Source organism: Thunnus maccoyii, chromosome 5 (assembly GCF_910596095.1).
Source record: "Thunnus maccoyii chromosome 5, fThuMac1.1, whole genome shotgun sequence".
Taxonomy (NCBI): Eukaryota; Metazoa; Chordata; class Actinopteri; order Scombriformes; family Scombridae; genus Thunnus; species Thunnus maccoyii.
The window spans coordinates 27,210,584-27,225,384 of record NC_056537.1 but is presented as its reverse complement, the minus strand read 5'-3'; the positions used below and the strand labels follow the sequence as shown (position 1 = coordinate 27,225,384).

Genomic DNA, 14,801 nt, shown 5'->3' with positions numbered 1-14,801 from the left:
TCAAAAACACCCTAGTAGTGCAACTAGTGGGCATTTTGGCTCTTACGGGTACGACTAGTAAACATTTTGTCTCTTACTAGTAGTACTAGTAAGGTCAAAAATGTGCTACTAGTACAACTAGTAAGCATTTTGGCTCTTACTAGTAGTACTAGTAAACATTTTGGCTCTTACTAGTAGTACTAGTAAGGTCAAAAATCGCCCACTAGTGTAACTAGTAGACATTTTGGCTCCTACTAGTAGTACTAGTGGACATTTTGGCTTCTACTAGTAGTACTAGTAGACATTCTGGCTCTTACTAGTAGTACTAGTAAGCATTTTGAGCTTTAGTAGTCAACTAGTAAGGCGTATTTGCGCTCAAGTAGTCAACATGTTGGCGTTTTTTCAGCGCACTAGTTAACTAGTAGGACTTTGAGCTTTACTAGTTGGGTCCAGTCGTCGACTAGTGCGCAAAAAAGTCAACTAGTTGGGATTTTGGCTCAACTAGTTCGGCGTTGGGCTCAACTAGTACGGCTTTTGTCCGAACTAGTTGTCCAAAAGTGTCACTAGTTGCTGAAAAAGCGTAACTAGTAGGAGTTTTTGTTCAACTAGTACGACAAAGTTGCGAACTAGTTGGACAAAATGTCCAACTAGTACTGCCAAAGTCTGAACTAGTAGATGACACTTAAGTTTGATATCAAGGATATCTAATAGATGCTAAAAGGGCTTTCCATAGATGACACTTAAGTTTGATATCAAGGATATCTAATAGATGCTAAAAGGGCTTTCCATACACTAGTGGAGTTGTACTAGTACCACTAGCAGAACTAGTACTATTGCACAAGTACAACTAGTGCAATAGTACTAGTTCTACTAGTGGTACTGGTACTACTCCACTAGTAGTACTAGTAGTACTAGCAGTACTAATGACATTTTTTTTTTTGACTTTACTAGTAGTACTAGTTGTACTAGTTGACAACAAAATGTTAACAAGGAGGCGGGAATGGGGGCGTACAAGGAAGCTGCCTATTTTAAAATAATTGGTTGATGTTTCGGCCAATATGGGACTGTTTTGCTCATTGGTCAAGGAGATATTTCACAGAATTTCAAACGCAAACATGGCGGACGCCGTCCTGAGACGAATTAGAAGACGATGTACAGCAATTGAACGGGCGTATCATCAAGGATCTGCAGGTCGAAGAGAAGTGCGCGCTATCGACATCTCTATTGCTAACTTGAGAAGAGTTGAAGACAGTATTAGCGCAGAGGCAATGCGGGATATAGTCCAGAGTCTCACAGATCTTCGAAGTTTCATCACTGCGCCCCCGGCACCCGATGCAGTACGTGCTGGCTTCCACGCAGCACGTTTGCATTCAGGTAAGGTATGCACAGGGCTTTATAGGACTATCTTTTTTAAATAACCCGTTCAATTGATTTTTTTCTTTTAAAAAATCTTTAACAGATTTACTGGACATATGGGCTTGTCTGAAGACATGTGAATTCACTTTAGCAGATCGTCTACTCGATTTGTTTGTTGATTAGACCTGATGTCAGTGAAGTTCCTTTATCTGTCATTTTGTAGATTTAAAGATTCTGTGACTCAGTAGTTGTCCACGTTGAAAAAGTCTATTTGGTAAGCATGTTAAAAACGTCTAATATAGGAAGCTGTATTGCTTGACAAAGTTTCTGGATTAATTCCCATTAATAAAACTACCACGCATACGTACGGTATTAATTTCATTTCTCTTTAAAATCGTAGTCCTTGACATAATTGGCTTGAGGAAAATTGCTGCTTGAGGGTCAGATTCTGACTTGATCAGAACTTGAAAGCAACAGCAACTGGGGTTTGTAACATGAAAATCGATGTAGGTGTTCACTCCGGCTGTCCAGTTACACCACGAGGTAAATGAATGTACCTGCTGTGATTTCAGCTAGTAGCCCACACCTTGCTCCTATAATCTGATTCGTTTTAAGCCCACTTGTGTTTGGGAAGACAACAAATGTGGAATTATTAAAATATGTATGGTAGACTGTTTTCTTTGTACTTCATTGTACTTTGTATTAACCTATTATTCTTAATATTCATTTACTGATTTTCCTTAATTGTTTTATTTACATATTTTAGGAAGACGAGGGAGACCTGCACTTGACATTACAAGGGGGCAAATTGAGCTACTCTTGAGTCAAGGCTTCACAGTGAGAGCCATGGCAAGGATGTTGGGCTGTTCTTCCTCATACCTGCATAAAAAAATGAAGTCTTTTCAGATTTCAGCAAGAAACAGATTCACTCCCATTAGTGACGCTAATCTAGAGGAGCACGTCAGGAGACTTCACAACCAGTTTCCCAGATCAGGCTCAGAAGTAAGCATACTTCAACATATTCCCTTGTAGGTTTTATGTATATAATTTTTATAGAAAATGTACTTTATCTTAATTGTCTTGAACTTTTTGTTATGAACTCCTTTCAGATGATGAGGGCGTACCTGCATGCTGAAGGGATTGTAGTACAGAGGAGAAGAGTTCGAGAGACCCTGAACCGCATTGATCCAGCTGCTGCAGCCCAGAGATGAAGCCAGACTGTGGCTAGGAGAACATACTATGTGCCGTTTCCAAATAGTTTGTGGCACATAGATGGCCATATGTGTCTCATTAGGTAATCAGGGGTCAGCTCTTGTATTTATATGTACTGGTGGGAGTCTTAGGAAGCCATATTGGGTGGGTGGTGCAGACTCACTTTCACTGTGTATGTGTTAAAGTTCAGGTTTTTACATAATATAACCTCTTCCAAATCCAGCCTTATTCTGTCTTTTGTCATCTTTCTTTTCCACTTTTTTAAGCAGTCTTTTTTTCCTAATCAAAATATTTTTCTTAATTATGAATCTATTGATGCTAATGTAATAGAACAATCTAGAAGGGTTTACATGTATTGAAGACATCTATTATTCTATTTGAAATGTTTTACAGATGGGGGTTTGTGACACATGCTGGTATTGATGGGAACTCCAGACTAATAACTTACATCAACTGCAGCACAGACAACACAGCTTTGACAGTGTTGACTTATTTTGTTCGTGCCACCTGTCTGTACGGGTTACCCTCCAGAGTGAGATCTGACAAGGACACACAAGGCACATTACAGGCCAGTCTGTACACAACCAACGTATTGAGCGACTTTGGAGAGATGTCTTCCAGCAGGTTGTGCACTACTTCTACATGCTTTTCTATTCGTTTGAAGATGAACAAATACTGAACCCCGAACATAACGCTCAAAAAATGGCACTACAAGTAGTGTATAAGCCAGAAATCCAAAAACGATTAGATTTATTTAGACACGCTTGGAACAACCATAGAGTCAGATCGGCTAACAACCGTACACCAACACAAATTTGGATGGAGGGCATGTTAACCAACAGTGAGCAGGAGTCAACAGCTCTGAACAACATCTTTGGAGATGACCCTTACAGCCAAGAAAATCTGGAAGCTGGCTTGGCGAGACACGGCGTACAGCTCACCCAGTTACAAGCAAACACTGAAGACCTTGAACGAGCAAGGATTGTGTCACAACCACTCAATAACCTCAACTCTGAACAGCTGCGGGATCTTCAAAATGCAATGGATGGAACAACAGACTTAAAGGAGAGGTATCTGGTGTGTGCTAGAGAGATTCAAAACATTCTTCAAAGAACATAATACACTTAATGTGCAAACAGCAATACAAGTATAAACAAACACAAACCTTCAGACGTTACCAGGGGAAAAAACAACATAGTAAACACAGTTTATTCTTGTCAGATAGTGCAAACTGACTGGGAGCATCTGCTAATCAAATCTTCTCACGGTACTGTTACTGTAAAACTGCCTGACAGGGTCTACACCTTTCCAAATCCCAAAGACTCTCTTGTGGCCTGGAAAAGCATCCCATGCAGTTCGTCCTCCTGTGTGACGCCTCTTGGAAGATACAAGCACATCACGCAGGTTGAGGCGTAGGGCAAACGGCGCTGGCCCGCTTCCTGTTCGTAGAAGTCGATGCTGGGCTTCCTGGGAAAGCCCAGGGCAGGAACTTCATCTGCTCCGGTGATGAAAATCAGAAGGTCTTCGAATCTTAGTTCAGTCACTTTGTCTGCCAGGGAAAAGGAAATCATAACATTTTAAACATTAATTTCTAAAGTCAAATATCTAGCGTTACAAGATCGGGACTATATCTATTTCATGCCGCCATTTAATCAAAAATTTAGGGTATGTAAACACAACTGGTTTAGAGTACACTTTTGAGACAAAAGGTGCGTTTGATGACATCAAAACTTGCATGTGCCCCTTGTTCTAATGACTTTGGCTACAGTGGCATAAGACAATTAGCATTTCCCTAAATTGGTAAAACACTCCACAATAACCATCTGAGTATTTGCCTTCTGTCGCAGTATATTTAAAGTGGACCTTTTTATTTGTGTGGTGTGTAATTGAAATATTACAATTTCATAATTGGCGCTCAAAAATTTTCATAAAGGAATAAAACGTACCTTCAATCATGTTAAGAACCATCTCCCAGCTGTAGATAGTGTCCTCTTCTGCGTCGCGACGGTTGGTTCCTCTACTGCTGTAATTGTAACTGAAGATGGCCTTGAAGGCTGCCTTCGACAGGGGTTCCTGCATGTTGGTGAACAGAGGCAGAAAGGCAATCCAGTTCTCCGTGACCAGGTCCCACAGCTTTCCAAAAGCATTCATTCCCTCTGTGAACTGGCATATCATTTTGGTCGTCCTATAAACCGACAGAGATAAAACATGTACGTTACTGTGAAGAAGTTTGGAATCACTTGTATCTTTTTAAATTTAATTATGTATTTATTTTTGGAAAGACTGAATAACTGGAGGAAAAGTTATAATGATAGTGTTACAAAAAATTACTAATACTGTATGAAATCACTGTTTATTAATTCTAAGTTTGCAACGGCTCGCCGGTTTCAGCAGCCGTGACCAGGACAGAAAGAGAAGGAAATCCTCAAAAGGACGAGTACATCTGTCTCTAGTATAATTAACAAGAAACAATTTCCCAGCTGATTCTCAGCTGGCAGCTTCTCTTTCTGCCCTGGTAATTTGTAATCTTATCATTATTATTTTTGATCAATTTGATGCTACAATGGGGAATAAAATTATCAACCTCTGTCCCAAACAAACTAATCAATACATAAACCTTTCTCAGTGATTCCAAACTTCCTTTAAGATACAAAAGTATGTCTACATTTGTAAACAAAATCAAATACTTAATAAACACAGATTCTGTTTGATATATTCCATATTTACGTTACCGGGAAATAATGTTGCGGCATCCAGCAAATTAATGTTTTTATATTGACAGTGTTTATTAGTTACAACTGTAAAGCTTATTTCATTTGTATATGTGTTTACCTGAGAAAAATGTAGTGCTTCACCACATACGCATAGATTTTTGGTATGTCTTCAACTGTGGCACTAAATATGCCTGGGACTCCGCACTCTGCAATCCAGTCCCCCAAGTCTTGCTGGAGTGCAGTCAGGTCTCCAGCAGTCTTGCACTGTAGGATCTTAAGAGAGAAGTCTGAGTGAAGACAATGTAGCTGTAAGAGTCCCAGATTGATTATTTCTCCTGCTCAGATTTATGCTTTTGTCAAATTTGACCACAAGTTTAACAAGTTTGTTTGTTTAAAATCCAAATAAATATTAACATGGCAATTATTAAGCACCGTTTTGACTTTGCTTTGCACATCTGGGTCAGGCAGCACCTGCCAGTCAAACTGCTCCAGTTGCGGCTCCTGGCCACACATCAGCTGGAAGAGGCTGGGATCCAAGGCTTTGATACACGGACCTCCATGTGCAATCGACCAAGCGATAAGGTTGCCGCCTTTAAAATATTTACGCTGGTCTAATGCTGCTTGATCATAACTAAGAAAGACCTGGCCAGCCTTTCCCTCGAAAATGCCAAGAGAGGTCTGTACCTCTATCATCAAGAGTCTAGAATAAACAGAAAATAGAAATACAACAGTTTGTATTACTTTGCAGTTCAGCTGAAAACATGCACAAATTTATTATAAAGCCTTTAATAAATTACTTGAGGTATTCAGACCTGAAAAACTCTCGCTGTGGTCCCCCCATATCATCTGCATCTTCTCCTACAAACTCAATGACTGGTGAATAGGTCCAATAGAAAGAGGCTCTGGAGATTGCTTTAATAGCGCTCTCCAGAAGCTTTTTCCTCCTGATACAAATGGTGGATGCCAGGCCCTCAGAAAGGTGATGCTCTTGAAAAGTGCTCAAAATGACAGCAAGATCAATTTCTTCCTAAAATATATAAAGCACATATGACGTACATCAGCAATGATTGACAAAAATGGTTGGCCACTTCCGGGACAGGTGATCTTAGAAATTTGTTAAAAAAAAAGTGGCAATATCCAATTCTTTAAATTTTGAGTATGTGAAATGCATAGTCATTAAAAATTCTTGAACAAAATATTCTACCAGTTTTCTGTAGTGAAAAAAAAAAAAAACCTACCGAAGGAGGACTGTCGGTTTCAAAAGTAACTGCGATAATGTCGTCCTTGTCCCCATCCTCATCCTCAGAATGATCAATGACAAAGTCACTGACAGGACTCCTAAAAAAAAAATCAGATTTCTTTCTTTTTAACTGCCAGTATTACATACTCTGGCCTTTCAAAAACTAATTTCAAAGTCATTTTAAACCACTGGTGTATTCTGATATTATTCTCTCTAAAATCTATTGAACAGATGAGTATTGAGACTGTTAATGTGTATAAAATGCAGTGTCACATGTTTCCGTTTTTTTAAACATATAAAATACCTGTTTAGTGGTTCCACACGTGATCTTCTGTAGAAGACCTTGAAAGTACAAATGTTGCATGAAATGATGGTGTCTCAATATAGTCTATATTTTTAAAAACATACTTAATACTACTTATTACAATAATAGTGAACTATCGTCATGTAAAGATTTACCTCTGGGGTCCCAGCATTCAGCCACTGTGCAGGATCCAAACTTGCCTCCTGTTGATTAACAAGACTTACCGTTAACATCCAACTATTTTACTGAGGTTAGCTTTAAAAACAGAAAAGATGACTTTTTAACTACGATTATTAAACATTAATATTTCTATTTACTTCAATCTGAATGATCAAAAGTACATACAGAATGTATTATTGTTTTTCATAACTTACGAGTGATGGGTTCAAGTCTGTCCTTGGTGAGCTTCCATCAGTGTCCATAGTTGAAGAGAGGGACATGGTGTTAAGGGGAGGGGACTGGTAACTTACATGAGAATTACTATTAGATGTGACCAATGACATGTCCATAGGTGCTGTAGGAGCAGGGTGTGTGACCTGTGGGACAGCGGTTGAGGCCGGCGGTCTGGCGGCTGATGGTGCGAGGGACTGGGATGGACTTACATGAATGGCTGGGGGGGAAGTGTATGAGGCTGCAGGTGTGACAGCAGTGGGTGAGGCTGCAGCTCTAAAGTCAGTGTGTGAGGCTGCAGGTGTGATGGCAGTGTGTGAGGCTGCAGGTGTGATGGCAGTATGTGAGGCTACAGGTGTGATGGCAGTGGGTGAGGCTGCAGGTGTGATGGCTGTCAATGAAGCAGTGGGTGTGGCCATCAGCGGTGTGGCTGATGGAGAAGCAGGTAGAGACTGTGAAACTGTCTCAGGTCCAGCTGGTGGAGATGTTTCTGGTAGGGTATGAGTCCTCTCAGGTCCTGAGGTCTTGATGGACAAAACAAACTGCCTGATTAGTAATTAATATCAATCTACGCATATTCAAAAGGAGTGTTGGTTCAAAACAACAATAAAAACTCACCTCTAATGGCAGTATAATATTTGTCTGGGGAATAATATAAACCCTGCTTCTGCCAGCTGCTGTCTTCAGCTCATTCAGAGTATTTGCCTGAATTTTAGTCAGAACCCTGGACTTATCAGCTCTTGCGAGATGAAATCCAATTACATTTAGGCTTACGGTGGGAAAGCTTTGGCAGATGTAATTATTAAACTCTGGAAGAGTCCAAGAGAGTGGGACGTAACTTCTATGTGAGACTGTCCCTGGCAAATCATGACTTGGGATCCCTGGAAAATAATTAAAGAGAAAATTGTCAATATACTGACTCAATAATTGTCTAATTTGAATCATTGACTTAGATTCAAAGCCTTATTGTGTCTTTATAGGCTGTGAACAACATACTTTGCTGTGTTTGTTATATTTGGAGCACAATTTCAATTCAATTTATTTATAAAGTGCCAAATCAGAACAAAAGTTATCTCAGGGCTCTTTCCACATAGCGCAGGTCTAGACTGAACTCTTTAATTTACAGAGACCCAACATTCCCCCATGAGCAGCACTTGGCGACAGCAGCAAGGAAAAACTCCCCTTTAACAGGAAGAAACCTCAAGCAGAACTGGACTCTAGGTGGACGCCATCTGTCAATATTTGAGCTATATGCACACGGGCTACATAGTGATAAACATCGGTTTGTGGATGTTTAGGGTATTTGCTTGAAAAAATGAATCAGGGCAAGTCCTGCTCAGTACACGTGTAAGATAAATGGGATTAGAATAAAATCATGTGACTTTGCAGTATTTGTGGTCCAAGTGATTATCCTGCCCTATTATGAATTTGACACACCAAATAAATGGCATTCAAAGATGACAGACTGCAATTAATAATATTTAATGTATGTGGGCTGATGTTAAATGAAGCCAAAATTACATAATGATATGAATTTTGATGCAGTTCAGTCTTGCTGCCAAAAGTGGAGCATGATGGTTGTCTTTTATTGTTTTCCACATTGCACACTGGTCACACAAATATAAATAAACTTCCTATCCAACACTTGCAAATATACAGTAATGTTGATGGATGTGCATTTTCTGTGTAAATAAATACCAAAAACTCAGGTGCACGCTCACATTCAAAACCAATACAGTGTGTACATTACCTAAGCCTATTCTGGTGAGTTTACTGCATTCTTTACGAGGTGGAAGGACAACTTGATGAGCATTTGGCAACAGGAACAGCTTTACTCTCCAAACTCCACTTGTCCTATTTGCAGGTGCAGGTGTTTCTGTACAAAAACAGAATATTGCATATTGTTAAACATTACATTTAAATTGTTTGATTTTGTGTCATTTTCATATCAGTATTTAATGGTTAATAATACCCCATCCACATGCTCATTTTACCCCAGCCTGGGGTAGTTGTGCCAAAGAACTAACTTTTTTTGATGGCTCATTGTTCTAAAACCACAATAATTAGACAACTTGTTTTAATTTCCATGGGTACACAACAACCTGAGCTATATATAGTAACTATTATTTGAAACAAATACACTTTTATTTAGCAGTAAAATAATCAAATGTAAAAGCTGGCTCATGTTACCCCGTTCTCCCCTACTGCAGAAAAGGCATATTCTAAAAAACATTCTTGTTTTAATATTGTCATGATAATATGTGATTAACATTCTTCCAGTAACAGGATCAATATACTTATCCCGCCACACTGAGTTTTCTCCTACTTTCTTTAGGCTAACGTTACACATCAGCCAGAAACCAGCCGTACCTGGTGAACTGTTCAGGCCGGATCCAGCATGAATTGCAAAACGCCACACATGATGAATTTGTAAACCATTCGCGAGTTAGCAGCGACAGTGAAAGGGGCAATTTTGCCTCAGTAGACGGTTTTTAACATTAATGCTAATACTCGTTTAAGAAGGCCGGGTAACAGTTAGGCCTACCTGTCATCGGACCTGCTCTTCTTCGCCGCCGAAATGTGTTTCTTGTGGCTGTCAGCATGTTGTCTTCATCCCTCTGCTATGCCAGTTCCCGTCTTGCTACATTACGCGCATTCCAAACGCGATCAATAACATTATTAAAGCCACTTTCTGCAGCAGCTTCATGTGAAGTTTGGCTCATATCTCCAGAAGCGCCGGCCATTAACGTTACGTCCAGATGTTTGCTGCCACCTTCTGGTTATATTTGACCGTGTAAAAAGCGAGCAGAAGCCCGTCAGTGTTTATGACTGTGCTATTATATGGATCTTTCTGAACAATGAAGTCGAGATTACGAATTAAGTGCTGCATCATGATTGATTATTTAATGTGGTAATCAACATTATCTATCTATCTATCTATCTATCTATCTATCTATCTATCTATCTAAGATAGAGGTAAAAGATTAAATTGATTTACTTGTATGTCTGGATGTGAAAAAATGTTAGATTTCAAAGACAGACTATTGTTTTATTTCCCACAAATGCTGATATAATTCATCAAAAATTGTAATTAACATACTAAATATCATTTTAAAAATGATAATCATGAAATAGGAACAGACTTTTTACAATAAATTGTATATTTGCAAATTTTCTACACATAAAAACATTAATGTTACATTCACTTTGGTCTTCATGTTGTTTCATTTCATCTACCAAAACGCATTCAATTTATTGCCATTTCATGTTAATACAAAATAAACTAAATTAACAGGCTTCCTGAAATGAGTGCTGCTAAAACTCAAGTTACTATACAGAGCGGGCACTTTAAGAGGTCCAGCACACAGTTTCTACACTGACCAATCAAAATCTTTGTACCGCCTGCTTCATTTGCATGCAGTCCACTAGTAGCCCCGTTTCCATGTTACTAGTACTACTAGTGAAGCTCAAAATGTTTAGTAGTAGCACTAGTGGACTGTTTTTGACCTTACTAGCACTACTAGTATGAGCCAAAATGTTTACTACCACTAGTAAGCACCAAAAATGCTGACTAGTAGTGCATTTTTGAACTTACTAGTACTACTAGTAAGTGCCCAAAAAAAAAAAAAAACCTAGTTACACTGATTTGCCTTACTAGTTAACTAGTAGAACAAATTTCTTTTGACTAGTAAGACTTTGTGCCGAACATGTTGGAATTTTTTTGTACATGTTGACACTTTCCTTTAACTAGTTGAGCTTTTCGCTGCACTATGGAAAGCCCTTGACTTGAACTGAATCATTATGTTCATCAGTAACACCTGTTCTTTACTTACTATGGATAGCAAGGTCTATTCTTACCAATGACTTATTGATTCATCTTTGTACACTGCCTGCACATTATGACCTTTGTTAGATGCAGCACATGACAGTCAGCTTGTTATCCATTAACCTGAATTATTGCCAAAACAGCATGACAGATATCTTCATTAAGGAAACAAGTTTATTTCAACATTGAAAGACATTCTTAATCATTGCAGCTGCACAGTCGTTCACACAGGCTCCATCACATGGACAGAGAAGGCTGATGACGCGGACCCATCACTGACAGCAATTGGTGTCACATGTCTTTCCTTTGCAAACGCAGCCAGAGGCGCACTTGCTACAGTCGGATGGGCAGCATGAGCAGCAGCCTGCATTAAGAAAAAATAAGTGTTACTGACAACCCTATGATCATTGATCTGTTGCAACAAAAAGCAGCCAAGGCCACCCTTTAATTCCAGGACAAGGATATTACACAAGTCAAAGCATCTTGAGCTAAACATTAAGAGGTTTGGGGTGGAATGAAGTGACCTTCTGTGATGCAGCCAATTAAAGCCACCTGGTTTCCTACATCTTGAGTAAAGAGGCAATTTTAGACAAGGCAGCATTAATTCAGTATGCCAGATATGAAACGGCAAGAAGTCAGTCTTAAAAGAACACATAAGAATCCTACTTGGTGGCTTGGGTTTAGATTTTTTTTTTTTTTTTTTTTTTTTTTTAAAGAGAAGGCTACTAGTAAAATATATTTCATCAACAGTCACCTTGACTGGATTCAAAATTAAGACACCTGTGAGTTAGATGTGTGTGTAAAGATGTGATTTGACTTACTCTTTTTGCAAGAGGTGCAGGAGCAGTTTGTGCAAGTGCAGGATACTCCGCAGTTGCAGGTTCCAGCTGAAAGTAAGAACACAAGACATGTCAGCTTTAGGAATTCATTTGTGTATGACAGCAAGTCCTATAAAGTAATACCAGACGAAATATTAAGACTAATGAAATCCTTAAATAAAACTTACTCTTGGAGCATTCGCAAGGGTCCATTTTTCAGTGAGTGTAGTTCTCTTCTTTAGAGAGTGCTGCGTTTGTGCTTCTTCCCGTTGGAAGTGGTGGTATGAGTGTCAGAGAAGGGGCGGCTCTTTTATAGCATCCCGGTAACAACAAGACCGGGTGCAAAAAGCGTCTGTCACGCTGCACGCAGGCACGTAATTGACCATTACAAAGAGGTTTGTGCACACGGCTCAACTACGCAGCTGATTCCCAAAAGACGCGTCGGCGTGTTGTTTGTAAATTACATTCAGGTACGCGTTTTCGTCCTGCTCCACGTTGCAGGACTTGTGCGCATGTTTGGCCGCGTCGATCACCCTGGCTCGGTCCCGGGGCCTCATCGGCAGCTTCTCCAGCTGGCAGTCCAGCACCAGAACCGTCTGGTTACTCTACCGATTCCGATTACAAAATACATTCTTAATCATTGCAGCTGCAATCAAATACACAGTCGTTCACACACGCTCAACTAGTACGGCTTTTGTCCGAACTAGTTGGCCAAAAGTGTCACTAGTTGCTGAAAAAGTGTAACTAGTACGAGTTTTTGTTCAACTAGTACGGCAAAGTTGCGAACTAGTTCGACAAAATGTCCAACTAGTGCTGCCAAAGTCTGAACTAGTAGAGGACACTTAAGTTTGATATCAAGGATATCTAAGAGATGCCCAAAGGGCTTTCCATACGCGGCCAAACATGCGCACAAGTTCTGCAACGTGGAGCAGGACGAAAACGCGTACCTGAATGTAATTTACAAACAACACGCCGACGCGTCTTTTGGGAATCAGCTGCGTAGTTGAGCCGTGTGCACAAACCTCTTTGTAATGGTCAATTACGTGCCTGCGTGCAGCGTGACAGACGCTTTTTGCACCCGGTCTTGTTGTTACCGGGATGCTATAAAAGAGCCGCCCCTTCTCTGACACTCATACCACCACTTCCAACGGGAAGAAGCACAAACGCAGCACTCTCTAAAGAAGAGAACTACACTCACTGAAAAATGGACCCTTGCGAATGCTCCAAGAGTAAGTTTTATTTAAGGATTTCATTAGTCTTAATATTTCGTCTGGTATTACTTTATAGGACTTGCTGTCATACACAAATGAATTCCTAAAGCTGACATGTCTTGTGTTCTTACTTTCAGCTGGAACCTGCAACTGCGGAGTATCCTGCACTTGCACAAACTGCTCCTGCACCTCTTGCAAAAAGAGTAAGTCAAATCACATCTTTACACACACATCTAACTCACAGGTGTCTTAATTTTGAATCCAGTCAATGTGACTGTTGATGAAATACATTTTACTAGTAGCCTTCTTTTTTTAAAAAATCTTCACCCAAGCCACCAAGTAGGATTCTTATGTTTTCTTTTAAGACTGACTTCTTGCTGTTTCATATCTGGCATACTGAATTAATGCTGCCTTGTCTAAAATTGCCTCTTTACTCAAGATGTAGGAAACCAGGTGGCTTTAATTGGCTGCATCACAGAAGGTCACTTCATTCCACCCCAAACCTCTTAATGTTTAGCTCAAGATGCTTTGACTTGTGTAATATCCTTGTCCTGGAATTAAAGGGTGGCCTTGGCTGCTTTTTGTTGCAACAGATCAATGATCATAGGGTTGTCAGTAACACTTATTTTTTCTTAATGCAGGCTGCTGCTCATGCTGCCCATCCGACTGTAGCAAGTGCGCCTCTGGTTGCGTGTGCAAAGGAAAGACATGTGACACCAGTTGCTGTCAGTGATGGGTCCGCGTCGTCAGCCTTCTCTGTCCATGTGATGGAGCCTGTGTGAACAACTGTGCAGCTGCAATGATTAAGAATGTCTTTCAATGTTGAAATAAACTTGTTTCCTTGATGCAGATATCTGTCATGCTGTTTTGGCAATAATTCAGGTTAATGGATAACAAGCTGACTGTCATGTACTGCATCTAACAAAGGTCATAATGTGCAGGCAGTGTACAGAGATGAATCAATAAGTCATTGGTAAGAATAGACCTTGCTATCCATAGTAAGAAAAGAACAGGTGTTACTGATGAACATAATGATTCAGTTCAAGTCCTCCCCCACCCTTAGTGTATAACAATCAGCATGCATAATATACAAGGACCCTGCAACTGAAGTGACTTAAGTTTATTTATTTAAAAAAATCTGACAAGTCAAAGAGAAGAAAGCTTATTGGTGTCATCAGGTAGACTGGGCTCAGACCCACAGTTTGAGAATGTTGTATGGTTTGCAGGACCTACATAGGCTTATTCCCTTAAATCAAGCCAGGCAGTTTTGATTTGTTAGAGCAGGAAAAACTGTAAAATGTGATGGCCATGTTTTGGTTTAGACTTCTGGTTCAAGTTAAAGGTTTGTCCAGAAAGTGAAGGCATGTATAGACCAAAGACTGATTTTACATTCTTGAGCACTATAATTTGTATAGCCCAATATCGCGAATTTGCCTCATGGGGTTTTATAGTCTGTACAGTGATTTAAATAAGGGAACAACTCCCTAAAACCCCCTTTTAAACCTCAGGAAGAGCAGCAGAGCAGGGATCCTTCTCCCAGGACGGACAGATGTGCAGTAGATGTGTGTACAGAATATACAAAAAAGACACATTACACAAATACAGCATAGAACAGCATAACAAAATTGTAATGGATTTATAATATATGTGAGGAATGTGATGAAGAGGATGCCGAGTAGCTTCCAGGTGCCAGCAGAACAGAATATTAATTCTCAGACTCTTTTAAAATGAAGGATGTTTACAGACCTGGA

The 14,801-nt window shown here is 39.8% G+C and overlaps 3 protein-coding genes across 5 annotated transcripts; 1 reads left to right on the top strand and 2 right to left on the bottom strand.

Annotated features, from left to right (window-relative positions):
• Positions 1–3,267: 3,267 nt before the first annotated feature.
• On the bottom strand, positions 3,268–9,986 carry LOC121897638 (G2/M phase-specific E3 ubiquitin-protein ligase-like). 3 transcript variants are annotated; one of them, XM_042412273.1, is made up of 12 exons: positions 9,741–9,986; positions 8,946–9,071; positions 7,814–8,076; positions 7,180–7,737; positions 6,961–7,008; positions 6,806–6,843; positions 6,500–6,599; positions 6,074–6,288; positions 5,694–5,961; positions 5,380–5,534; positions 4,494–4,732; positions 3,268–4,096 (listed from the first exon to the last, which is right to left on the bottom strand). In XM_042412273.1, the coding sequence occupies exons 1-12, from the start codon at positions 9,796–9,798 to the stop codon at positions 3,846–3,848; spliced, it is 2,319 nt and encodes a 772-aa protein (XP_042268207.1). In that variant the 5' UTR covers positions 9,799–9,986; the 3' UTR covers positions 3,268–3,845. The 3 variants fall into 3 exon arrangements, with proteins under 3 accessions (XP_042268207.1, XP_042268208.1, XP_042268209.1); XM_042412274.1 differs by having other exon boundaries at positions 7,180–7,719; positions 9,741–9,985; XM_042412275.1 differs by lacking the exons at positions 7,814–8,076; positions 9,741–9,986 and adding an exon at positions 9,566–9,718 and having other exon boundaries at positions 7,180–7,719.
• Positions 9,987–11,177: 1,191 nt separating this feature from the next.
• On the bottom strand, positions 11,178–12,142 carry LOC121897641 (metallothionein A-like). The gene is made up of 3 exons (XM_042412278.1): positions 12,028–12,142; positions 11,843–11,908; positions 11,178–11,385 (listed from the first exon to the last, which is right to left on the bottom strand). The coding sequence occupies exons 1-3, from the start codon at positions 12,050–12,052 to the stop codon at positions 11,294–11,296; spliced, it is 183 nt and encodes a 60-aa protein (XP_042268212.1). The 5' UTR covers positions 12,053–12,142; the 3' UTR covers positions 11,178–11,293.
• Positions 12,143–12,953: 811 nt separating this feature from the next.
• Positions 12,954–13,899, top strand: LOC121897640 (metallothionein A-like). Its single transcript, XM_042412277.1, has 3 exons — positions 12,954–13,068; positions 13,188–13,253; positions 13,692–13,899. The coding sequence occupies exons 1-3, from the start codon at positions 13,044–13,046 to the stop codon at positions 13,781–13,783; spliced, it is 183 nt and encodes a 60-aa protein (XP_042268211.1). The 5' UTR covers positions 12,954–13,043; the 3' UTR covers positions 13,784–13,899.
• Positions 13,900–14,801: the final 902 nt, after the last annotated feature.

What these genes read in the sequence shown, in the direction of transcription:
- LOC121897638 (XM_042412273.1), bottom strand. Translation starts at nt 9,798, where the DNA reads ATGCTGACAGCCACAAGAAACACATTTCGGCGGCGAAGAAGAGCAGGT. An exon ending in AAGAGCAGGTCCGATGACAG is followed by an intron (nt 9,072 to 9,740) that starts GTAGGCCTAACT and finishes GTTTTTGTACAG; the next exon opens with AAACACCTGCACCTGCAAAT. An exon ending in TGAATGCTGGGACCCCAGAG is followed by an intron (nt 6,844 to 6,960) that starts GTAAATCTTTAC and finishes TGTACTTTCAAG; the next exon opens with GTCTTCTACAGAAGATCACG.
- LOC121897640 (XM_042412277.1), top strand. Translation starts at nt 13,044, where the DNA reads ATGGACCCTTGCGAATGCTCCAAGA. An exon ending in CCCTTGCGAATGCTCCAAGA is followed by an intron (nt 13,069 to 13,187) that starts GTAAGTTTTATT and finishes TCTTACTTTCAG; the next exon opens with CTGGAACCTGCAACTGCGGA. An exon ending in CTGCACCTCTTGCAAAAAGA is followed by an intron (nt 13,254 to 13,691) that starts GTAAGTCAAATC and finishes TTCTTAATGCAG; the next exon opens with GCTGCTGCTCATGCTGCCCA.
- LOC121897641 (XM_042412278.1), bottom strand. Translation starts at nt 12,052, where the DNA reads ATGGACCCTTGCGAATGCTCCAAGA. An exon ending in CCCTTGCGAATGCTCCAAGA is followed by an intron (nt 11,909 to 12,027) that starts GTAAGTTTTATT and finishes TCTTACTTTCAG; the next exon opens with CTGGAACCTGCAACTGCGGA. An exon ending in CTGCACCTCTTGCAAAAAGA is followed by an intron (nt 11,386 to 11,842) that starts GTAAGTCAAATC and finishes TTCTTAATGCAG; the next exon opens with GCTGCTGCTCATGCTGCCCA.